The sequence below is a fragment of the Eucyclogobius newberryi genome, unplaced genomic scaffold (assembly GCF_026437365.1).
Source record: "Eucyclogobius newberryi isolate DKJ021-1_F unplaced genomic scaffold, fEucNew1.0.hap1 SCAF_15, whole genome shotgun sequence".
Classification (NCBI taxonomy): domain Eukaryota; kingdom Metazoa; phylum Chordata; class Actinopteri; order Gobiiformes; family Gobiidae; genus Eucyclogobius; species Eucyclogobius newberryi.
The window spans coordinates 17,594,599-17,621,539 of NW_027315779.1; the positions used below are offsets into that span (position 1 = coordinate 17,594,599).

The 26,941-nt window shown below is 40.2% G+C and overlaps 1 protein-coding gene across 18 annotated transcripts in view; it reads right to left on the reverse strand.

Moving 5' to 3' along the window:
• The window catches only part of msi2b (musashi RNA-binding protein 2b), a 293,043-nt gene that overhangs the window by 126,031 nt on the left and 140,071 nt on the right, over nucleotides 1-26,941 (reverse strand). For all 18 annotated transcript variants that reach the window (XM_072446482.1, XM_072446479.1, XM_072446469.1 and 15 more), the window contains exon 7: nucleotides 6,421-6,469. In XM_072446482.1, the coding sequence (XP_072302583.1) occupies nucleotides 6,421-6,469 (49 nt within the window). The remainder of the gene's footprint in view (nucleotides 1-6,420; nucleotides 6,470-26,941) is intronic.

Consider the following 26,941-nt stretch of genomic DNA (forward strand, 5'->3'; position numbering starts at 1 on the left):
TATAAAAGCAAAGTTACGCTAGAGTTACATCAGCCTTCTTAATGGGATAATTAGAAAGGTGTGAACGAAGGGCAAATAGGTACACATTTGGTATTTTTACCCAGAAAAGTACATAACTAAAGCTTGAATCATGCAGTCACAGTGACATGCAGTTTTGACCCAATTAATCAGCTCCTTCTAATTGTAGAAGAGTCATTTAGCATTGGGAGGGCATTGTATCTTTTTGAATCCACGTGGATTAGTTAGGATGCTGAGACGCAGACTGTGAATAATCAAATCAGAGTAATTGTATAGCGATAGTATATAGTCCCACTTGAAAGAATCTATGTGGAATTATGATATAGAGGAGAGGGATGCAGAGAAGAGAAGGGAGACTAATTATGTCATGGCAAAGTACTGTTTAATAAAAGCTGCCTTTTACTTGTATGATCAACACTTTATTTAATGTTTCCTTATTTAAATACTACAGTTTTTTGTGAATACCGTGTTTGTGAATTCAAATATCACTATAATACATCTATAATCTAGAGTTCAGAAAATAATAATCTAGTATTGCGTAGTCTCCACTAACTATGACCCGTGAAGGACATAGGACACAGTTGAACTTTACTGCAAAATTCAACTAAGCTGGCCATGCACCTCACGCCGCATTACCTACTACTTCTGGATATGTGACATAATGAACTATGTATTTAAAATCTATTTGGAAATACAGATGCTGTACCTGGCAAGGCTGTCTGACTGTGCAAAAACACCAAAGTTATGGAAGAAATGCCCACATTACTAAGTGTCTTTCTGTCAGAGAATGAGTGTCAGGCCGAAAAATAGAAGGTGGAAAAGAGGCGGGAACGAGACACACTGCAGTGGAGCGTGGAACAATGGACGCCCTCTGGCATCAACCTCTGGACAGCCTGCACCGCTCACCAAAGACACCAAGCGCACCCACAATGCCGCTGCACAGGGAAAGAAGGATATGGAGAGTTCAATTTCCAACACAATTGGCCTTATTCTAGTCTTTTAAATGCCAGCGAGATGGTGGGCAGCTTGTGCCTTTGTGAGCGGCTTTGCTTATAGTGAGTGTCCTTCGAGCAGGAATGACAGAGCGACCAGAGCAATGGTGGCACGGAAAAAACAGTCCAGAAATAGTGTAAAAGAAAAACAGAATTAAGAGTGAATCAAATGGAGATAGAAAAGGCAGGAAAAGAGTAGAAAATGTGGCACAGGGAGTGTCTAAAGGACAATGCTGCTGCTGCTGCTGCTGCTAGTATAATGTGACATCTGTCCTCCAGCCAATTCACCACAGTCTCAGAGAAAGCACACTACAATCAAGTGTCCATCATGGTCTTCAGCAGCACACCAAACACTGCCACATACCACATGAAAGGGAGGAATGGGAGGAAGGAGAACGTTTTTGGCATTTGATTTGACAGAGCAAAATGTTATGAAATTAGATTTTTGGATTTGGATTAAGGTGTGTTACATACCTTAAAACAGAAAAAGAGACATGCCAGAGAAGTTCATGTTTTCTGAATTGATTACACGATCATAACTGGAGGTTTATTAAATGTCCTTTACAGATGTGTTGTTGTATTGCTAAGATAATTAAAGTTTGTTATTTTGTTAGCTCATAACAAATACAGAAGGGTTATGTCCTGTGGTGTGATGTTGCTATATTTGTAAGTGATAACTCAATTGCTGCTAATGATTATACTTTTTTAATAATACATTTGTTTTAACTGAATTACATAGCTATACCTCAATTTGTCATTTCTTCCCTCTCATCTTCTAATGTGTGACCTTCTGAGCTGCACAAAGACATCTGAAATTACATGACCAGCATCCTCTATTCTATTCTATTTGGTCGAAACTAATTGGGAATACAGTATAAACTTTAAAATAAATATACAAATATTAGGTCTATCAAACAAAGCTGCACAAAATGTTACTACTGTGGTGACAGATTTACTCAAAAAAAAAAATAAAAAACCTCTCCCATGGTACTTTGCACAGCACTAGAAACTACTTATTATGGGGGCAGGCAAATGTGGAATAAGCAAAAAGCTTTTAACGAACTGCACAGTGTGCCATTTGGACAGTTAAAGCATAGAAGCATAGAAATGTATTATTTTTATGTGTTGAAGCCAGGGCAGAAAAATATGGAATTATTTTTTCATGAATCAATCCGTAGGACAAAAATGAACACAGGTGGGGAATTGATTTAGACACAGGCTTGCAGATCCCCATCACTGTCACTGCGGGCAATAGAAGGATGGTCCCAATGATCTGCACTGTTCCTCTGTGGTCGTGTGGCTGCTGGGCATTAATATTACAAAATCACACCGACGGCTCGTTTAACTCCCATGAATTATTCATACTTACTTTGGCCCTCCCACATATCCTGTGCTTTTCAGTTAGGAGACCAGTTGTGATTCCAAAGGAAAAAAATGTCAAAATATGAGTTGTCAGACCTGAACACAGGTACACTTTAGGACAATAGTTGGGACATTTTTAGATAGCGTGTTAGAAACACTTACACGCTGTAGACCACGCGCTCATGACACGCTGTAGACCACGTGCTCATGCCTGATACCCTCATAGCTCTCTAAATCCAGAGAAGGACGTTTGAAACGCAAAGAATAGATTCTGCACATCGCTAGAGCGGTGTCGAGCAGGAGAGGAGATAATCATTTGATGTAGAGATGCAGCGCAGAGATGTGGCACAGAGATGTGGCGCAGAGATGTAGCGCAGAAATGCGCCGCATAAATCAGTGCAGAAATGCTACAGAGATGCAGCGCAGAGATGCATCTCTATATTTCACATTGAAAAACGTGTGTGATGCATATCAAGATATTCAAACATCACTAGATACCGCCTAACTTTCATTGAAACTAGTTGAACATGGCATCAAAGCTGCTCAAATAATGCAAATGGTTGTTTATAAAATCCTAATATTATTTATAGGTCCATTACAGTACCTTTGGAACTGCAATCTCCATGATTTTTCATTGAACATGGCACCTGTCCTTATTCTATCCCAGAGTCTGGTTTCAGTGTATGTAACACTAAAAGTTATACACCTTTAGAGTAACTCCTGAACTATGACTCAAACTTCCCCAATTAGCATTTGCTAATGATGCTAACGATTCTATTGATGCTGACATGTATTTTTTGCATGGCGATAAACTCAGCAACAGATTTTTTTTATTTTCTTATTAAGCCTATACAGTATATCCACTGAGATGAAGTCGGAAATGATGTCCTGATTGTGGCTTTGAGCAGCAATCTAATATAAATGTGTGGATTGTAAAAAAAAGATTTTGAGCTATAATATGAGGTATTATTCAAGTTGAAGAAAATGTGTTTCTGCCCCAATATATGGCTGATTGGGGAATTAGATCAGTCAAAAGATCTGGAATTGTTATCTGATCTATAATATTTTTCAGTATAGTTGTCATCCTACTACCTAATAATAACTGATAACAGAGCCCTTGTCTTTGCCCTGTTGGATTTATAAATCATATACAAACATATAACAGCCCAATAAATAACTGTGATGTTTTACATCTGAGCTACAGAAACACTGGTACAGCTGTCTCCAAGCCAACATTTCCCCCATATTTTATTTTTGTCATCTTAAGATGTGTTATTGCCATCAAACGGAAGCTACTTTTTCCCACACTTTGAACCCTGCGGATATAATGGAGCGGTTAATCTATAGATTTTTACTGGCTAACAGCCACTGGGGGGCAATCTATCAGGAAGCGCAAGCATTTGACACACTGTAGAAGAAGAAGTCAGTGGACAGCGGCCACTGTATTTTGAGCTTCATAACGATGGGTGTTTTATTACAATCAGACTCTATTCGATATTCACAGAGAAATTAGTCTAATGAGGAAGTGAATCTAGACGCGTCAAAACGCAAAGACACAACGGGCGCGCACATACGGGGGTCTGCAGTTTAGAACCTGTCACATTAAAATGAGACCTTGGGCAGACCTGACGCCTGTTTGGGGTGGATCAGATTTTTGTGTAAATATCTCATGTTACAATGTAACACTCACTCACTAAGGACAAGCTCAGGAGCAGATGAACCAGATGTGAAGACACAGACAGGTAAATCAGCTCACACAGAGTCATCAAGGACAGAGGGGACAGCTGTGATGTGTTTTCTGTTTGTTAAGCTTCAAAAGGCTGTGTGTTCTATTTCAATCCAACTCATATTCGCTGAGAAATTAGAGCCGTGGTTGTGCCGCAAGACCCCCGGTTCAAAAGACAACTGGTGTGTGTAAATATCTCATGTTACAACGTGGGCACCTGTATAATGCGGCCTGTATATGTACAATTTCTTGTTTCTTTGTAAATTTTGTTGGAGCAGATTTTATTCAGGAGCGCTGTATAGCCCAAAACATACGGTATTATTCTTCATGACACAATACATTTTAATCTTTAAACTGCTCTAAACACATTACATACGGTTTTATTTATATTACGCAGAATGTGCAAACTTTTCATGGCAGATCCCCTGTTTCTCTATCATAGTCTCCATTTGAAGGGCATTTTGTAAACCCAGAGGCATACTCCTGTTCCTCAGAGGCTCTCGGTACAGGCACACAGAAGAGAAGCAGCAGAGAGAGGCTGAGGGAAAAGCCTGTGTCTCAAAGCAGACCTCACACTGAGTTCTGTCACTACAGATCAAAATCCCCTCAAAGCCATAGATCACTTCCACTATAGTTCACATGTTCCACACTTAGAGACTGTTTACCAGTTTCTAAAAGGGTTTGGTGCGCTCACACACACTCTTTCTCTCTTTCTCTCAGACAGTTACACTGAGAATAGAGCGGAGACCAAAGTAGACATTACAGACACAAAATACAGCATCCTATCCCATCCACTTAAACATTTATCCAGGTAGGAGAGGAAATGTTTACCTCTATACGGCAAAACAGCACTCAGCCGGGTGCAGTGGAGACGCGGTATGGCAGCTCCCCTGTACAAGCGAGCTGATTGGTGTGACAAACAGAGAAGTGCAGGCTCCTTTTTCCACTGAAAATACCTGTCAGTGGCTGTCGACTTCTCTGGCAAGCCATGATGTACCGACATACACAGCCGGGGACAGTCTGTCTCCCAACTTTACTACAGCAGCCAGTAGCTATGAGCCAGTGTTAAATGGCTGTGTGCTATGTGCATTTTTATATTTACTTTTTTAGATATTGAGTCATTAATCAAATTATTTACTTGATGAACATTTTTCAAGTTGCTGTGGGTAATTTGTAAATGCACAAAAAAGATAAAATAAAATAACTTTTATTACACTCAACATGGGACAACTACCTTTTGTAAATGGAAAGTTTGTCTAGATAAGTCAATAGCAGTGCCCCATCGAAAAGGAGAAGGAAGAGAGTTATTCCTGAATCAAAGTAACACATTTTCTTTTCTTTTAATTTTTTTTGGCTGCAAGGCTTTATTAGACAGGAAAGATAAGTGTGAAATGAGGGATGGAAGAGAAGTACATGCAGTACATTGTCGGAGTCAGGATTTGAACTCACAACACTGTGGTCAGCTGGAATTGGAGCCTGACATGTGTGTGCTGTGCCTTGACCACTCGACCTAAATCGTAATGCATTTGCAATATATTTAAGTGCCTAAGGACACAACCACGTTTGGTGAATGCTCAAACCACTGCTGCCACTAATACTGTAAAACTGTCACTTTAACTGTCACATTCATTTTACTTTATCATTCAAAAAGCTTTATTTTATAAAGCTGGTTTCATACTTGAGGAACGGAAATGTATATTATGAATAAAAGACCATTCATAATTTTACAGTTGTTTGGTCATGAAGTGATTCCTAGTTAAGCTCAATTCAACTGCACGCAACTTCTTTTCAGACCATCATTTTACAAAACTCTAAAAGTGTAAGCTGGCAGTTTTAGCTTAACCACCCGCACTGTGAAGGAAAAGCTGTCTTTGGAAAGTCCTCTGCTTGAAAGAGAGAGAGAGAGAGAGAGAGAGAGACGTCCCCCTCCACGTGAGATAAGGAGCCGATGAGCGCGCCCGATAAAGTCACTGCTTCTCCTGGGCCTTATCTGATGCCGTTATCTGACTGCACAGCGCCCACCATCGCGCCATCTTTACACCCTTTAAGCACCTCTCTGAAACACTCACACCATCAGCCCCATCAGCAGAGCCCAGACAGAGCGAGCCAACGCCAGACAAGCTAATGCTCAAAAACATTCTAAACACCCAACCAGCTTATTGATTACTCCGACACGCTCCCATTGTCCAACAGATGGCACACCTAATATCATGTGAAATGGAACTGTTCTGTGGTCGCTCATGGGGAAAGGACATCCAATCACTGTTTTCTCACCTTTCAGAAAAACTGTGAGGGAAAAGTGTTGTGTGCTTGCTTGCTTACCTCTATGTCTGTTAGTCGTCTTATCAAACATTAGCATGGCGTCGTCAACCTGAAAGACACAAGAGAAGTTCCAATGTTAGCGTTAGCCAAGTTAGCAAGAAGATCACGTGGCATTCTCTCCCCCGACTCATGTCATTCGTATTCCAGTCACTGTAATTACTCATGGATTATACATTCCTATGATATAGTTTTTCTTTCTCGGAATGTGTCTTTTATGCAGTCGCGGTGAGGACGGTGATTCCTTCTCATTGTGTTGATAGAAAAAAGGTTTCAAAAAGTTTTTATACAGCTCAAATATCTAGAGCCACATTACGTTTCCACAAGTGTTTTTAATTTTCTTATTTACCATTGTTAGATACGGTACATTACTAACTCTCGCCAGAAGCGGTCCTTTACCATAACAAATGATGATTTCTGCAATGTGCGTCTAGTAAATACATAATATCATTAAATACAATAACAGCTTCTGAAAACCAACAAACTCTAACACTGAAAAAAACTTTAGGAGTGTTCATTACAAGTGCATTTAGAGGTGGGAATTATATCAAACTTAAGATAATGTATACATTTTAATTCATTCATTTTCTACAGCTTGTTCCCGTTAGCGGTTGCGGTGACTGGAGCTTATCCCAGTGACTTTGGGCCTTAGGCAGGGAACACCTTGGACAGGGTACACCTTGGACAGGGTACACCTTGTCGCAGGGATACATTTAGATTAAAAGTTAAGTTATGTCAAATAAGGGTACAAGGTAATATTTCTACCCTTTTACAGAGATTTCAAATGTTTCTGTCTTAACAATACATAGAAATAACTATATGTCATAAATATGAACAAACACAGATGTCTGTCCTCAGCCGAAGTGACAGATAGACACATTACAATAAGTGAGCGTGAGACAAATGGGATCTCTCCCTCATCTCTGTGCTGCCACCGCTGCTGCTGCATCCTCCATAATATCATCCCTCATCATGTCCAATAAAGCCACACACAGACAGACAACAGTTTTCCTCTCACCCGCCTCAGAAAAACACATCTCTTGAGGCAGTCTGCTCGTGTTTCGCTATAGAAATCCCTAAAATCATGAGTAAGTTTGGCCCACTTAGCCTGTGGTTTAGTCCGGGGAGAATAATAAAAATTACATAAAAGGGGAATGCTAGCAGACAGAGACGAGAGGGGGAACATTGTGCACTCTTCGCTCGGTGGTTATGGTCTCTAGGTAAGGCTGCATGCTGTACAGGGAAGAGGAATCCGCGGGAGCAAGAGCCTGTGAGACAAAACTCTGGGCGAACGGAGGAGGAGGAGAAGAATAGGGATCTCGCTCAAGTCGAAACGTCTGATTGGATAAAAAGAAGTGGCTGGCAGCCGGGCAGACTTGCACTGGCACATGGTTCGGTGGCACACATTTTGGCACAGGAGACGCCGGCGCAGCTTGGAGAGCCCAGTTACTCACTGCACGGTTCACAGGCCACAGCTCAAAGGCACTTCACAATAACATTTCACACACAAAAAATGTCCAAATATTGCTCAGAGTAACACCGATTTGAAAACCCATGTACAAGCACTAAGGGACAGTAAGGGTGGGTAATATAATTCTAATTACCATATTTTGACTACTCGTGGTTATGGCAACAGGCACATTGTCACGAAATGATGATTGTGTTGCACGTTGTGTTCACCCGTTTTTGCAGCGGGCCAAAAAGTCACCATAACAACACAGTGCCTCTGCCTTGTGTAATGTGAGGCTTTTAAAAACATTATGGCACTGATAGGTCTGCAACAGCACCAATAAAGGATTTTACTGCAGAAATTGGAGCGTATTCACCTATTTCCCCTACGCCATGTGCTGGAACTAATTATATTGCTGAGGTTAAAGGCAGGCCAAATGACAAGCTTAGCAAATGCACAACAGTGTGGACTAAATTATTAGGCCCGAGCGCCACAAGCTGGCGAGAGGCCTATTAATCTCGTAAGGCCGTGCGAAGCACGGCTGCGAAAGTGCGCACGTAGTGCGCACGAAATCGAGCGCGAAGCGCTCGCCCACTTCCAAACACTCACTAACGCACTCCTCCACTCATGCACGCCCCGTGCATACTAATTAGTTGTAGGAAAATGGAACATTACCGTTGTAAACGGGCGAAGCCCGTGCAAAAGTTCGCACTAAACGAGCACTTTACATTGGGATGACGACCGCGAAGCGGTCGTCATCCCCATATAAAGCACTCATTTGCGCTAAGTAGCTCACGAATACGTTCCCCATCTCTTGCATGTTCCGTGCATATAAGCATGTAATGCAAAAATTGAACATTATTACTGTATAGAGGGCCAAAAACACAAAGTGGGCGGAGCCCACTCAAAATTATCGAAAGTACCCGTCAGTGACCAGGGACCCACACCATGAGGTAGGAAAGCGCGAGCGCTTTCCGAAAATGTATAGTTTATGATATTTGAAAAATGGGAAACATTGTTTTCGCATCGGAATATTATTCTTTCTTTCTTTCTTTCTTTCTTCTTCTTCTTCTCGGGACCAACCCCCCTATTTTTCACCCAGTGAACATTGACGAAAAGTCACAAAAATTTGCACACCTCTAAAAATCGTGCCTCTCTACATTCTGGCTATTTCCCTTTTCTAAAATAAAAAAAATTGGCGCGTCAGCGCCACCAAATGTACCAAAAATGCATTGAGAGATGGGAAATGACCCAAAAAAAATCTGATCGTAGAATCATGAAATTTGGCGCAGAGGTAGATGGTGACAAGAGAAGTAAAAAATATTATTACGGCAACGCCGTCCCCCGAACCAAATGTCGGCCATATTGCTTCAAAAATGGCTAAACATGACTTCGGAGTCTTTCCAAACGTCGTACTTTTACGAACTCCTCCCAGGGCGTTGGCCCTAAAAAGCTGAAATTTGGTGAAAATGCTACTGAGGAGTGGGACATCAAAAGTTATCCAAATTACATTGATACCTCTCACGGTCTCTGTGCGGCGAAGCCGCAAACTGTAACAAAAATTTCAGAAATCTCCCATATTTAAAATTTCTGCCGTTTGCGCAGATAAAGTCCGAATTGCGTCAAATTAGAATCAGTTGTTAAACTCTTTGCCCTAAACCTACTTGAAGTGAAATAAATTCATTTGGCGCCACAGCGCCCCCTACAGATTTTATATGGAGGTTAAATGTTTAGTTTTGCGAAATTATATGAAATTTGACACACAACTCAATTTTAGCATCCCCATCAAAAAAGTCAATGAGACCCATGTCATAATTGTTATGGCGTTGCCGTAACGATGACCGAAACCTCCCATGTTATTCCAATGGGGCCAGAACATGTTTACACTTTAGACTTTCACAAACTCCTCCCAGGGCGTCAGCCCTATTAACCTGAAATTTGGTGAGACTCATCTTCAGGACCATCAAAAGTTATCCACATTTTCATTCAAAGAGTCACGGTGTCTGTGCGGCAAAGCCGCACATTTTGCCAAGAATTCAAAATAAAATTGCTTTTTGATGGTAAAACAAAGGGGAGAACATGTGACAGCGTCACAGATTCAGCAGTAGGCGTGATAAAAGGACAATTGGGGCGCGTTAGCGCCCCCTCCTCTTGCGGCGTGGCGGCGGTGTGGCGGCGGCGTGGCGAGGGCCGATCATTGCCGCTTGCGGCTATATTTACTGCTTATTTTCAATTTATATGTAGAATAGAAGCTGGTACACTACAAGTGAGGCAGCCAAAAATGTTTATGCAGTGATTTCATGAATGACTTCAGAATGATTAAAGACGCAAAAATAATACTACTACTAAAATACCAATCCAATACAAATGTCACTTGCAGCCTGTGGTGGGCCAGTCACAATTATGAACAATATTTCTAGAGCTTAATATTTCTCTTTGCACCTGTGTATTTCTTAGGAGGAGGAGAACAAAAGACGTGGGAGAAATCTGACCAATGTCATGAAAGAGCAGGAGGAGAAAAATCACGAGGAGGTCCAGAGCCTGAAGGAGGCCTGCAAACAGTCTGGGCAAGAGGCCAAGATACAGGCTGCAAAGACGAGAAAAACAAAGGAGCAAACAACTGCTGGTGACTTTCAAAGAAGAAAGACAGCATCATCTGCAACTTGAAGGATTGTGAATCTTTAAGAGGCGGTCCAGACCCTTAATGAGGCCTGTAAAACGTTTGAAAAGGCAAAAATGGTTTTGGACAAGAACCTCGAGACGCTCAGGAATCAACACAAAAGTGGAGGAGCAGACCGAGGCTCGACCTGCTCATCAGCAACTTGGAGGAGGCAATTGAGAAGCAGGTCAGACAGTGTAGAGGAAGGTTTTTAATGAATCACTAAAGGAGGAACAGAAGTAAATGAAGGAGCTGAAGTCTAAGATACACAAACGAGAGATGGAAATACTAGTGGAAAAGGAACTGTGCCCAGCAGAGAAGGAACTGGAGGTGCAGTACCTGGGAAAAGTCTATGCAGGAGGGCAGAATAAGAGCTCAAAGGATATGGACCTAAATCATGCACAACTGGAGACAAAACTGTCCATATCAGAGATGGGACACAAGTTGAGGCACCAGGTATAGCTATAGCGAAGGTGAACTGTGAGGCGTCGGACAAAGTGTCAAAAACCTCCATGGAGCAGGATGGTCTACAGAATGTACTGTAGACAAACATGTTTTTGAGTGGGCATTGTGGTCCAGTTGATTTCAAAGCTACAGGTAGATTCTGGGATGTGGGCGTCGAGAACATCAGCACAGCGAGACACAAGTCTGAGCTGTACGGGCTGAAACAATATGGACAGCATAATAGCTATTACATGCCCTGGTAGCATACTTTAGTGAACGAAATAGGATATATAATTAAGATGCCCTTGTAAATGTCGCGAGGCAATATGAAAAGTTTAGACATTGCCAAAACTTTTTCAACCGGTTATCAGACAATTATTTATTTATTTTTTGGACGGGGCTCCGGTCTGTGCGCCCATGTGTGCCAGTTTGTCCTCAGCACCGCACGCCAGTCACACCAGCAAGCAAAATATCTGATATCAGCATTGATAAAAAGAAAAATCGCCATCATCCCCACACTTACATTGTGACAAACCTAACTTGTATCACAGCAGTCGGCTTGGTAAAGAGACAATGGCTCGTAAAAGACCTGTATTGGAAGCTTACAAGAAGAACGACCAAGAGCAAAAGGCGGTATAAAATTACATTTGGAAAGATCTGTGTTGTAGGTTGAGACAAGAACATTGCGTACAATAAACTGACAATATCATCAGCCGTAACTATTTTGTAAAGTAATGTTTCATAACTGGTAGCACCACAGTGAACTGTTATAGAAAATCCAATGAAGTTGAAAGGAGAGTAGATAACTGGTATTTGTAGTTTGGGGAGTTTTAGCCTTATTGGAACAAGAACAGCTAATCTTATGAAGCATTTGACGTGCCCTGGAGTTAGTCTGAGCTCAGAGATCCTCCCCGACATCAAACCAGGAACAGTTAATAAAGCACACAATGAAAGCTCTGGGGCAGAGACGGAGAGCCATGTTTACCATCTATGGCCAACGCTTCATTTGACAAGCATGGCTGACAGAGTGTGATCATTTACATGCACAACGGAAAATTTGAGACATTAAACTGCTGTCCAATGATGTTAGATATTTTAGGAGAGCCAAAAGGAATGTCTGCGTGCATTAATGTGAAAAAAAAAGCAGCGCTAAAATAGCCAAGAGGTGAAAAACCCTGAATTTCATTAGAAGTGTTTTGGGAAGGCTGCTCTGTTATTCACGGGTGAGATGAAAGTTATCAAAATATAAAAGGAGACATAAAGGAAACTTAATGTCCTGCTGCTTTTCATTGTGGGGGAATTGTCTCATAGTAGCAGGTGATGGTTTGTGCTAAATAAAAGCAATATAGGGTATCGACCTGTAATTATGAATCACTACAAGTTTCTAATTGTTTTTAAACTGGAGTCGACCTCAACCACTTTGGGCTTAAAGTCGAGGAGAACCTGGAGTCAAGGTGGGCAATTTATAACAATATAAATAATAGTATAAATGTTGTTTTAAAGATATGCACATTTTCAAAACCGAGTACATCATTTATAGTTTAAAAAAAACGAAAAAAGAGCTGATTAAAAAAACAAAAACATACCAATATCCATTTTTGTTGAATTGACATAATACAGCTGAGATACTATAGTCGAGATACTACAAAAAATAATTGTTAATGTGTTAATTGCCCCCTCCACCCGGCACAATGGTAACTAACACTAATATTCTTTCTACAGTACATAATCACAGATGTAACTAGCACTAACCATGCTTTTTCAAATCAGTTTTCACTGTTTTACAGTGAAGATTGTGATGTATAGCAGGAACTACAAATTCAGACAAAAATATTGCACTTCAGACTTGACAGACTTTCAATATTGTTTTACCAATGACTTAAAGCAGCTGCTTTGAGTCGTGCAATATTCGAGCAGAGGAAACAGCAGTGAGCCCTTCATAATATGACATTCAAATATTTGTTCTGTGATATTGATAGCATTACTGCTGTAAAGCCATTTACTGCCTGAGCCCAGAAAGACTTTGTAAAATGAGCCAAGGTCTATTAAAGGTGGTGTATTATAGAAATGTGTGAAGTGTGTTGTTGTGACATTATTAGCCACACTGTCAGCCTGAGCAGTACAACAAAGAACACAGATTCACAGAGAAGCAGTGATGGCCACTTTAACAAAGAATGTGCACATGATGTGAGGGTCACACTCCAGCGGGTCATACAATACTGTCTGCCTCAGCCACTGTCACTCGCACAGTCTATAGAACCATCTCCTGCGCTTCAGGCCTTTTCAATGTCGTTATTCAAGCAGAACACAACTGTGTGCCTCCATCTGATAGAAGGTTAAGGACCTCTTCACTGCTCACAAAAACGCCCGCCACACAGAGGTGAGGCCGGGCTCACCTCAGGGAAGAAATCTTTCTCTGTCCTCCTCCTCTTTCCCCTTTCACTCTTCCTTTTCTCCAGGCCTGCTTGAAAAGAAAAGGTTCAAAGGATAATGGCTGCCTTATCACTATGTAAAAAGGGAATGGGAACTCCAACCAAGTGCCTGGCCTTTTGTGACAATGAAGAAAAGAGCAAAAGTCTATTTGGCCGCGATATATGCACTGGAACAAGCCGTGACCATTTAAAAAGAGGAGGCTGTGGGCAGACAGTCCGAGGCCACCAGGCCAAGCAGCTCCTTAACCAAACACATCTTCACCACATAACCTCCACTTCACCACATAGCAGGCGGATTTAGAGAATCAATTGTTGTCCTAACTGTGACTTGATTTTTGTTCCAAATAATCAAGGGTAGAATTATTTATTTTTTTATTCTGAAGTGAAAGTTAAAATTACCTGAAATTGAAGTGTTCCAGTGTCACGTGAGTTGTTTTAATTGTTCATTAAATCAGGGTGTGAAACCACGGTAAAACACACAGGTCTGACTCATCCACTGAACTGGCAGTGTGACAGCATTAGTGGAAGCAGTAGCAGTATTAATTTAAACTCGTCAGTCCTGGGCCTCGCTAACAGAGGCAGGTAGGCACGACCATTTCTTATCCAGGCTAACAATACAGATTTTGTGAAGTAGATATTATAATATACAATTCTAAGGCAAAGTGCTTTTCTTCTTGGATTTGAGAAATGTATATTTAAAATAAATGGTAAATGATACATTGTCACATTTATATGGCACTTTTCTACCTTCAAGGCACTTGAAGCACTTAACATCAAGGAACCATTAACCCATTCACCAGTGTATGCAGCGGTAAAAATGTATGAAAGCTGTTTTTTAAGATTGACATACTTGGTCATACCTGCTTACCAATGCCCAATCTCATCAGCTCCCAGAGGACAAGCTGGACATGGCCTGGTCAGTGCTTAAGAGGAAATGTCGTTGTGTCCCTAGGCAAGACACCCACATTCTCTAGTAAAGCACTTTGAGTGCCTTGAATGTGGAAATGTGCTATATAATCACACTTCAAAAATAATATAATACTTCACGTAGGTATCATGGGTATCTGGCATAATATGTTAAGTTATTCCTATTCATACTGCTCAACATTCTGACTGAGTGGCAGAATTATGGGCAGCAAAACTGATAAAAATTTGCTTTTTGGGCTTATACGGCACATGTAAACTGAAAGTACCGTAGTTTCTCTGTTGTTGCTCTGACTGTGCAGAGCTTAGCTAACTTGTTTGCAACAGCAGTTGGACATTTAAGACACTTCAAATGCTGCACAACGATTTGTTTGCTCAACAAATGGACTCAAAAACATGTTATTTAAGGAGAGAAAGTTAATCAGTTCAATTGAGTGTAATCCCAAGGCCTTTCAGTGATAAATGTGAGCATAGTTGCAGTGTTCCAGTTGATTATCTTGTTTTCAACAACTGCTTAGTTGATTTTCTTTTTTTAGATGTCAGACTATCTATCAACTAACTCAAGATAGTTCGGTTAAACTGCTCTTTCACATTTTACTTGTGTTTTATTACTCACCATTGATGCATTTTTGCCACTCACTGCTAAACTTCAGACTGCTGAGATGTCACATGGATAACATCTATAACCATTAGTCTAAAATATTCAGAAATATTATTTGAAGGTAATTTAGATTTTTTTTTATATATTTGGTGTAAGAAATCACTTCATGTGTCAATAGTGTTGCTAAATCTTTAAGAAAGACACTTGGGAAATGATGTGACATGGTTCTCTGTTTGGTTACTCAGTATTCATGTCATATTTTATTAATGGATCATATTGAAACTAAATAAAAGTACTATAACAACTATCTCTGCAGTGGTTTCCTGATATCCATACTCTGTTTTTCATGCTTCAGAGAGAAACAAAACAAATAAAGCTTAAACCTTGCAGAAAAGATGTCTGCTGTCATATTGCTCCGAACGTGCTTTGTCTGTATCTGTAACAAATCCATATGTTTGAACAAGCTTTGGTCAAAAAACATGATCATTCTGAAAAATGTCGCTGCCTGATAAATTATGTATCAAAGGACAAAGGCATCAATAAAAGCTAATGTGCTGGGTTTTTGGACAGGAAAACAGCAGAGGTGCTGGGGTGACAGGGGGAGATTTAAGAGCCCGGGAAATGAATTATGACAGCGATTTAGATAGGTGTCAAACGTGCATTCACATTTGCATCACGGCGGAGGGCTAGCCGACGAGCCCTCCTGCAATTTGGGGTGACACTGATATAGATCATATGTGATGGCAAAGGGACAGGACCGAGACACTGCCGCTGACCTGGGACTGTCTGTACCTGTCTCTGCTCTGACGTCCAGGGTTAGGTTGTCCTGCTTTTCAATATCGATCCCGCCTCAGACAAAGAGAAGTGTCTCATGTACGATTATGCAAAAATACAATCTAGAAACTGATGGAAACAAACGTGGTATGTCTGCAATGAAAGAGTTATGATCATGGGGAAAATCTTAGCTCAAAAAACATGGATTGTAGGTTTCACAGTAAGACAAGGACAGAGATTAAACTCAGAACCATCATATAACCTAAGATGACGAGATGCGATTTATATCAAGCATTCAAAACCAGTCCGATATTTTGGAATCATGGGCGCAGAGTAAGCCCTCTCGCTGTGTCTACAATTAATCTCTGTCAAAAATGTAAACCCAAAGTGCTCCTACTTCTCTTCATTTAGCTAACCAGAACAACTTTGGTCGTAGCAACAACTGAGCATGTGAATCATTACACTACAGATTGTGCAGTGGACAACAGGCGTCCAATCTGTGTGAAACAGTGGGGAATGTAAAGCAGTATAAATGACCTAAACAATAGCAGAGTCAGGTGTAAATATATGGACTTCCTAGAGAACGATGTAGAGCTCAACAAGGTATTTTGAGCAAGGAGCTTGCAAGCATATATATTCTTCCATAATATAGGACCCCATAAAATACATATTATCTAAGTCCCACCTGCGAAAAATAAAATAAATTAAAATAACTTAAAAATTGACAAAACAACTAAACTAAAAGTACAATCAAAATAGAGAAAACACTTGCACAATACATGTTCAAAAGTTCACTTGTTCCACCTGTTCTCTGTGTGCCTGCTTCTCCACTGTAAACATGATGTCAGGGATTACAGGGATTTGTGCTTATACAGCACACTTACGTGTGGATTTGCACAACACTCAAGTACTTACAGAATTTCACAACATATGAAATCGTAAATCCGACTAGAAAATCCATTTGGTAACTCACTCATGTGATATTCTTCAGATACAGTACCGTAATAGCGATTGCATGTGAGAGACAGAGATTAGTCAGTGGAATTATAATGTACGAGCATTGTACATTGTTAATACATGTTAACCCTTAACTTTCTATTTTTCCCTCTAGTTTTTATCTGAATTATTTTGATTAAGTGAGAGATAGCTACTGCACATGCAGAAAGAAAATAGAACACAAGCCTCAAGGTGAGACACTGGGAACCTAGTTCTGCACCAAATGTTATCATTCATTATACAATAGTCTTTGCAGTTGTTAATCTGCTTCTTTTATTATAAATAAAATTGTCATAGTTATTAAAATTGTTATTAAAAACTATATTTGTTTTCTTCTTCTGAATGACAGAATAGCAAAAGCAATACCAACTCTAACTTGACATAGTGCGACCCACACATCTCTGTGACCAAGCTCAGAGCAGCACATGTACCCGGAGGGAGACAAGGAGACGGCCAGATGCCCTTACGGAGCCGTTGTGCTTCAAATATGCATCAAATGTACATGTAGGTAAAATAATGATTTAGCCAGTCTAAAGGTCTAAAATATTAGGATGAATAATAATCTTTGTATGTGGACATCCAGCACAGAGAAAGAAGTGGCACACTTTCTCGCACAAGGCTGCCTCATAGTGGAGAGGCTAAGGAAGGTACAAAAGTCTATCGGGATCAATGAAGTGTCACATATTATTATTATCATTAGCAGATAAGGCCTGTGGTCAAGGAGAAAACTTCATCAGCCCTCCCTTTGAGTTTTGTAGCATCTAATATTCTATTACAATGATGGCAATTAACAGAGAAATGATAGCGAGCCAGTGACAATGGACAAATTTGTGACAACCCTTCCAATTGTTCTTCTGTAGAGGAAATCTATATCATTGTCTGGGAACATCGGGCAGCAGTGTGCTGCAACCACGCTCCAGTGCGTTTACAAGTGGTGCTTTAACGAGGAGCAGAGGGCAACATTTTTGGTCCCCATAAGCTCTCGCAATTACACAAGGGGGGCAAAGTAGCACTGTTATAAGCTCAGATAGAGCAGCTATTTAAACAGCAGCAAAGCCGGCCATATTTAACCTTCTGCAAGTAGTGTATGTGTCCCAAACACAAGATAGGTGATTATAATATAGCAATGTAACACCACACTGTACCACATTGTCCAGTCTAGTGTAAATGTATAATTTGGCCATATGGTCAAGTGGTGTACTGCACACCCAGGGTGAACACTAGCTTTTGATATATATTCATATTGTATATCTAATTATCTGAAAATTAGGCTGTGATTCAAGTATCACCTCACTGAAAATCATATGTGTGCAGTTATTAACGCTATACACCATGGGCTGAATGTCAACACTTATTGCACTAACTTTTCTTCATGTTGACATTAACAAAATGGCTTGAGAGAAAGACTGGAGGAGGACAATTTCTCAAATCTGTCAGGATTACATATTTATGAGATCCCCTGCTCAGCATCCAAGGAGGTCGCTATGGTGATACAAACTGATGTATATTCTAACAATGAACTTTGCGTGTCAGAGAATGCCTCAGAGCATTGTTGAAATGGTTAGCACACAATCTACAACTGCGCTCGGCTCAGCTTTCAGATCAGCAAATAGACAATTAAAAAGGCAGTCATGCTGAGGCCACTCTAATCAATGTAGAGTAACAAAAATGTAATGAAAGAATGATGAAGTGACGCCTTCAGGAGCCCGCTCTATTGTTAGAACCAACTGTTGTGGCAAAACAATATTTTCTTAGCTCATCTCTATCCTCACTCAAGTGACACTTCAAACATAAAGTGCTTATAAAAAGCATTGCATTAAAATAACCTTTCCTTGTAAACAAACCGCCAGTCTGCCAAATACTATTTTATGGGTGCTTTACTCCTAAGTCATGTCAATTATGGATTATAGAATTGCAATAGAATCATAATAACGTCATCCGGGAGCCGTGTTTACCTTGGCTTTCACTTTGAGGTAAAATGACAATTAAACTAAATTCTGCATGGTTGCTTCTCCACACCATCGGAGTTAAACAGCATGCGCTGTCATTTATTTCTGAAGCTACTCTTTAAAAAGTAGGTTGGGAGGGGGCTCCTGCCTTAATGCATTTCTAAACAGTTTTGTGAAGCAATGAGTAAGAGCGGAGGCTGTGGTGGTCTGGCCTTGGATGTGGCCTCTCTCACACATGTCCACATAACTGAGCTCGTCGAGCTTCAGGAAGTGGGCCTTGGCCTTGTCCATCAATCCGCCTGTCTTCCTTTTCCAAGCTGGAGGGAACTACCCATTATAGAGTCATTTTATTAATAGGACCCCTTTCCTCTCCGCCACTCTCTCGCCGAGTGCCTCCTCATTCTGTCAGAATGGAGTATGCCTGCGAGCCACCTCCATGAAACCAGCGCGCCAGTCCCTCCCTCAGTCTCCCATGTGAGTGTGCCGGCTGCAGCTGGGAAATATTGTGCTTTCAAGCTAAAATAGCATTTGGAGAGGTGAGCAATCCCTAAGCCCTAGAGCAAACAGTTTAACATTGAGGACTTATTTAAAATGATGTCCTTCTGCTTGCAAAGCCAATCAGATTTCTCTGTTAGTAGACACACATAAAGTATATAGGGAGCTTTGCACACAGTGTCCTCCTCTGCCTCCCCTCTTCCTTGTTAATGAACAGTAAATATAGCGGCAAGTAGCAATAACCGAGGGCATTGAGAGGTCAGGCCATTCTTTGAAACGACTGGGGATACTATGTGAAAACAAGATGGCAGAGGAGGAGGCCACTCAGGATGCAATTTGTTTTGATGGCAAATAGGTTCCCACAACAAAGAGGTTGTACAAAGTTGAAAACAACCAAGAAGACTATAGACAAGGCTTGAAAAAAGGGGAAAATAACAAGTAACAATTAAGGCAAATTTTAAGGCAAGGTCAGGATCAATACTTTAGCAATAATAACACATTCCGGTGTTTGTTAAACTGTGGCCTGTGACTATTTATTTGTCCACAGTTTAGAGCTGGTTTAGTCTCAATTAGGCCTGATAAAGCTCCAGGTTTTGATCCAGTGGTATTATTATCATACCAAACCACTGGTAAATTCTATTGTCGAATGTTTCTCAGTAGGTAGAACTACATGAGTCTGCTGATGTCTCAAACACTGTAGCATAAACTTGTTGGTACAGCTCTAATCAGCCTAACACTGCCCTTTTTATGAACTATTTAGTCATAGTATTGAAAATGTATTTCATTGTCACTACCAACTAGAAGTTGTGACATTTATTTCCATTGTAATGCTTGTCACAATCAACAGCAGAAAATAGGCATTGTGGATGTGTTGGAAGCGCATCAGTGGTTCAGGTAATTTTCATTTATTTCTCTTTTAGACTTTATTTTAAGAGGTTACAAAATCAAATTGTTGGGCGTATTTTTATTGAAGGCTTTCTTGAAGGTTTATTACATAACTATGTGCATATGCAAGATTCTATGTAAATCAGAGCTGGGTCATATCATCATTTCATTCATGATATTTATTGTTATTTGCTTTGGGAGCAATATGAACTGTAGAATATCGTGATAAAATACTATAATACTATAATACACAGCAGCTGATTCTACTCTCAGTGAGAAGGCAAATAGAAATGACAGCAATTGCTCTCATTTATTCCAATAAGAGATACTTTGAAATGGCTGTGGAGGCTCTACAGATGCTAAATATAGTAAATCACAGAAAAATTACGTGAGCAGAAGCTGACATTATTATTATTATCTATACCTATTATTATCACCTAAATAGCCTGACAAGTTAGTACAAATATTATAAATGTCACTTTGCCTAGCATCAGTTATATTGCCAATTATATCTTAATAAAAAAGCTTCTCTTATATTTCATGGTAGTATGTTTGAACCCCGCTCTCATGTAAATAACAATAATCCCACCACAAAAACCTGATATAAATATTTGAATATCTTACTTCTGATTTTGATAGCACTGTTAAGCCACAACAACATTGCATCTCTAGGTTGACTACATCTGCATAAACAAAGAAATACGTAAAATAAAATATAAAAATATAGTTTGGAGAGATGAAGAAGTGACAGCTAGAAGCTATGAAAGCTTTTCTTCTTTTTCCTTTTCAGATTTTGCCTTCCAGCGTCCCAACAGCAAGCTACCTTCTAGTGTTTTCGTTTTGCGTGATGGATTCAGAGACTGGTTTAACACAGGTTCCATGCAGTGTGCTTTTGTTGACTCACCCATCTGTTTCCCTGGGCTTGGGTCAGGCAGAAAGTATAGATTTCTACCACATTTTTATACTTGGCACAGTAAATGATCTCTTCAATATCACCTACAGTAAAATATGCAAACGATATACCATGGGAAATGTTTATAGATAACATTAGATATAGACTGTTGTCAGGTAAATAAGTCTTTTAAAACACATCCAAGACACAGCTTGAAAAGGAAATGAACAGACATTCAATAAGCTATTTAATAATACTAAAGCCACGCTGCTCCCCACGGTAAAATATACGGATGTCTCATGGAGAAATTCCGCTTAGCTTTTTTTAAATTTGGTTTTTGAAGCGGCAGGAATCTCGCCTTATAAAGCGCATGTCACTCTGTGTGAAATGGTGGCTTTGCTCTTTTCCCTAGTGCTTTTGAATCTCTGCCGTGAAGTAAAGAGGGTCATTTCCAGCTCCTCTTTGTTACAGGGGAATGCTTCAGAATGCAAAGAACTCCACAGTTGGAAGGAAAAAATACACCTTTGAATAATCGTCCAAGGAATAAAATGAACTACAGACTTTGAGAAATTATAAATCAGCTCAGCAATGTGTCATTCCTATTCAATCCTGTAAAGGAACAAATGATAAAAATTGATAAAGGGAACAAGATATTGATTTAATTTACAAAATGATATATTCTCATTTAGTGGATTATTCTTGCTTGCTTACAAATCCTTTTTGTATTTTTTTTCCCACCCCTCATTGTAAATACACGACTCTGGTAAATAACATGCTTACTTAAAGTACAAGAATGGTAGTCCTTCTGATTTATCCCAGCTCCAGAAGGATAAATCAGACTTGGAGAGTATTCATGAACCAGCTTGGTGATGCTAGCACCTGGCGAACATACATCTCTACAGAGCCTAGGTGCTTATTATATTCTTTGATATCAATATGAACACGGGGGATCAAATGAGCCACAAGCTGGGCTTCTGAATAGCATTCAATTGGCATACAAAGGCGGCCAGCCCTAATACCTGCAGTGTTTTACTTAGATTAGGCTAGAATTTTTTTTAAGACCATTTCAATAATTTAACATTTCTCCTCTGTGTATGATACAATGAGCAGCGATAAAAACTTTTCTCCCCTTAAGATTTCCTTTTCATGCAAAACGCTTTCATCTGTCATGACGTGATAGGCCGTCTCTCTTTGTCAGCACAAATACAGGAGCCTCGATTTGAATATGGTTACACATCCCTCTATTTATTAAAGCTTGGATTAACATGACAGGAAGTTTTGTCTGGGGGCTCTTTAAGATGGCTCACAGAGGCAATCTGGTGACAGTAATAGGATCCAGCTAATATACTTGACTGATGCTCCTTTCCCAGTCTTATAAAGCAGAACAATGGTGGAGGGGTACTGGGGAGTGGATTCATTGTGTTTTGTAATTGTGTCTGTGTGACTCTGATTTGGTCTGTGAATGTGTGAGGATAGGAGGGAGTGCTAATCAGCCTGAATACCATCACTTAGCAATGTGGCCAGAAAAAATAAGAATACTAAAAGGTCATGGAGAAATTCCTCCATGCCAAATATACTACAATTAACTTTAGACAAAGGATGTGATATTAGGGCTTTGATCACGTTTAACTCCTGCCTCTGTGCATCAGCACTGATTTCTTAAAGTTTCCATTAAAAGAATTAAAAGAATTCAATAGCCAAGATTAGATTTGCAATGAGCTAAAATTGTGACTGAACTTTCACACTTTCACAAAATATAACATTAAAATAAATGCATAAATACACAGCAAACCGTTTTCAGCCTCACAGGTCCTTGGTTTGAAACCTAGGCAGTGTGCGGCCTTGCATGTAGTTCTCCTCATGGTATGTTAAAGTGGTGTACTTTGTTTCAGCCATTTTGTAAAATTCAAGTGATTTAAGCAAAATAAAAACTATTTTTATTTTTTGTATATTTGGTCAGGACAGTGCATGTTAATGAACATACTTGATATACTGTACTTGGTGTAAACATGTCAGATTGTAGTCATGGGTTAATGTCCCGCATTCACTCACAAACACACTTTCATTCATACACCAGGATACTTGGGCACTGGAGGCAAAGTCGGTTGCCCAAGGACATGACAACAATATGGACTACCACTCGACAGTGGCACCTGGCATTAGTGGTCTCCCATTCAAGAATTAACCAGGCGCATATCCTGTTTAGCTTCCGAATTCTGCTAAGATCTGGCTTTGACATGTTGGTATGGTCAAATAAATACCCCTTATATTTTGTTTATTGCATGTGCTTATTGACTTATTTCGATGACAACAAAGTCATTTTTTGTAAGCCTGTATGGATTTATTTTTTAAAACAGCTATTAAATATTAAGGCCCAAAGTCACTGGGATAGGCTCCAGTCACCCGCGACCCCGAACTGGAACAAGCAGTAGAAAATGAATGAATGAATGAATTAATGAAAGGCTATTAAATAGGCTAAGTAATATTATGTGGGCTACATATATGATCCACCTTACGCAGGTGTCATAAATAGGCTGTTGGTGTGGACTGTGCGGGGGACATGAAAAGACAAAATACACACTCATTTGAGCCTGCGCCTTCCTGTCCGCTCTGCTTTGGCTTTAAATTCAGTGTGGATCAGATCAGCTTTTATCTTTTATTGATGCAATTACATTTTCTTACACTTGACAAAAATTCCAAAACACGCATAATTAAAAACAAAATGCTAACAAATGAAAAAGTGCAAAACATATATATATATATATATATATATATATATATATCCTTAATCATCATTTCCTTAAACATCTGTTTATGATCTTCATTATGCAGCCTCACGTCCAGTGGTGTTTCATCAGCATTTTTAGTTAGTTTGAAACTGTCAGCAAAATGATGACACTTAGCTGAAGAACAGGTCATAGACCAAGGAGGCAGCCATTATAAAAGAGACTGCACCTCATTCTTACTTAGAATTTCGTTAATTAGTGGGAAGTGGGTTTCTCTTTGTGCCCTTCTGCTGCTTATGATTTTGTGATAGCTCTATTGCCGTTCAATACAATCTGCTGGATGGACTGAGTATGGACAAGTTACAGACCAGAGTCATGCTCCTGTCGGACACTGACTGTTTATGAATGCATTAGTTAGGCCTTTTAAACTACACAAAAACACGTTAGCCTCGGAATTTAAGATTCCAAATAGATTAAAACAATACATAAAAAATAAGAAAACATATCTGAGCCTTAATTTCTGTTCATACAAAAGACATATACATCATCGAGATGTAAACAACATAAAGTCATTAGACATTTGGGGGATCTACACTTCAGAACCTCCAGACTGCTGAATCTGAGGAGCTGAAAATGTGACTTAATCATGGGACAGTTGTCTTCTGATAATGAGGACAGTGTGAACATGAAATTTGAATGCATTTTGTTACTACTACTTAATAAAAAACATGATTTCAGTCAACTTTCAACACCAATTTTAAGGAATATTATATATATATGAATCGTATCAAGTTCTGTGTATCGGGATTCGTATCGTATCGTGGACCCTGTATCGGGATACGTATTGTATCGTGAGGTACTAGGCAATACCCGGCCCTAACAGATACCAGTATCAATAACGGTGCAGAGTTTTTTAGTTCTGACCAATTTGTTTATTTATTATTTCTTCACCATGTTTTTTTTATCCGATCAGATACCGATACTTGGTATAGTGAGATGAGCTCCATGGTAACACACAGGGGAGGGGCTTCAGACTTTGAGACATACAGCTTTCCTTTGGCTCACGTGAAGAGCAAACAGCTTTGTGAAGAATAAAAACGGCGCTAACAGGTAAGATTACGCTCTGGCTCTACCTGTCTCCTCTTCCTCTCGTCTCTCTCTTTCCTCCTTCTTCGAGCTTGTGCGTTCCATGGCTCCACTTTCAGCACTGAGCAGCCGCTTTGTCACAACAAGCCGTGGCCCCTCGCTCGCTCGCCCTCGTGTAAACTCATGAAGCAGCGGCATAAAACAACTGTACTTGTACTGACTGTAGCTCGCACAGTTGATTCGCTCAACTGTGGACCTCCATGTGTAACGGCCCGGTCGTTCATCGCGTTTATCCACAGTCGTGTGTACGCTAGACAATCATTACATACCAGGCTTGTACACGCTGGGCTCCGTCCCGATACATACACGTGTGCACCCGGCTGTGACTCGCTTTGCACCTGGAGAAATTTCTGCAGTATACCGTAGGTTCTTAAAACCCATGAATAACCTACTGTGTTAATTTAAAAAACTGTTAATCTAGACATCCCTATTGTCATAATATTATGTGCTTACTGTATTATTATGATAGTAATAATAATGTTCAACTATTTTTAAATAAGTAAGTTGGTCAGTTATCATTTGATATCGGGTATCGGCAGATACTCAAATCACAAGTATCGATATTGGAACTGTAAAAACTGGATTGGAGTATCCCAAATACAAAACGCCTCATTTAGCAGAAGACAGTGACTGCATTGATGAGGAAACAATAAACTTCAGAAATGATTGCTGTTTTATGTTTTCGTGAAGGGATTTTCTCTGTCCTGTTCACAAGTAGCGTGGAAATTTACATCCAGTAAAGGAGTTAGGGTGACTACACGAATGCTGTATGCTTAAAAAGATGAATGACAGTCTCACTTGGCGAGGAGCTATGGACATTTGACATCTTCACTGATAGTGCCATTTTCTTCATTAGAAGCAAATATTAATCTTACAAGCAATTCTACTGTCCAGCATGCTGTTTAAATGTGTATCTTTCAGAGATTTACAATGACATATTATAAGAAGTGATGCATTCACAAGTAGCATTGAAATTTACAGTAAGTACAGGTCTTCAGCCGACTACACGAAGGGTATATGCTTAAAAAGATGAATGACAGTGTCACTTGGCAGGGAGCTATGGACCTTTGACTTCTTCACTGATAGTGCCATTTGCGCGCTCTCAAGCAGCGCACTCCATAAAAAGCATCTGACAGCTATCTTTGATTTCATTTAGCAGGGATTTCAGTGATGCCTGTATCTAAAACGATGTGCCACCCACTCCCTGTCTGCCATTCTCCTCTGCACATGCTGAATACAAGCGAGTCCAGGCACTGGTGACAGGGTCAGAGGACAGGGCAGAGTACTGAGATCTGTGACACTGTGAGCAGATGAGAGTCTCCCTATATGCAGCACCCACACACTGACACCCATCACAGACCGACAGGCAGACAGAGAACCACCTGTGGGTACAGCTAATGCCACCCACACCCACTCTGCCTTGCATCAAGTCAACAGGGACAACTGGACCAAGCGTATAAGCAGCGCTTCATATGGGCAATCAAAAACAGCTATTGTCAATGGACATACCATCGGAGGAAAATATTAATCTTATAAGCAATTCTCCTGTCCAGTATGCTGGTTAAATGTGTATCTTTGGACATTTATAATGACCTATAAGAAATCATGTTTTCCCCATATTGCCCAGTCTTAGAGAACAGCCATGTGCAAATCATGATGCTGTCTTGTCTGGGTCTTGTTGTCTGTGCAGCTCTGTCCCTGTGCCACCTGTCTCCCGACTACACGGCTCCATCTCTCACAACCTTCTGATCTCTGTGTCAACAGGCCACTCACACTGACTGGGCACACATCGGACCATCTGGAGGGCAAAGCCTTACAAATGCTGTAAGCATACAATTGTGCCACTAATGGGTCCATTGTAAAGTCCTAAAAGTATTGTCTTCTTTCACTGTGAATTCTTCTGTGAACACTGGCATAGGAAATGTGCAGCTTATTGGATCCACATGCAACAGTTTGTATGAAAACGTGAAATTCAATGACAACATTTTAAAAGTTTACATTTTCAGGACTCTTTATGGGCTCAAAAAGAACCAAAAAGTGCAACAAATTCAACAATTTATTCCAGAAAGGCATCTGTGGTATCTGTGTCCATAGATTGCTCTACGCAGGATTAATAGTTGTCGGGGAGGCAGGTGGGAGGCGGCAGGGTGG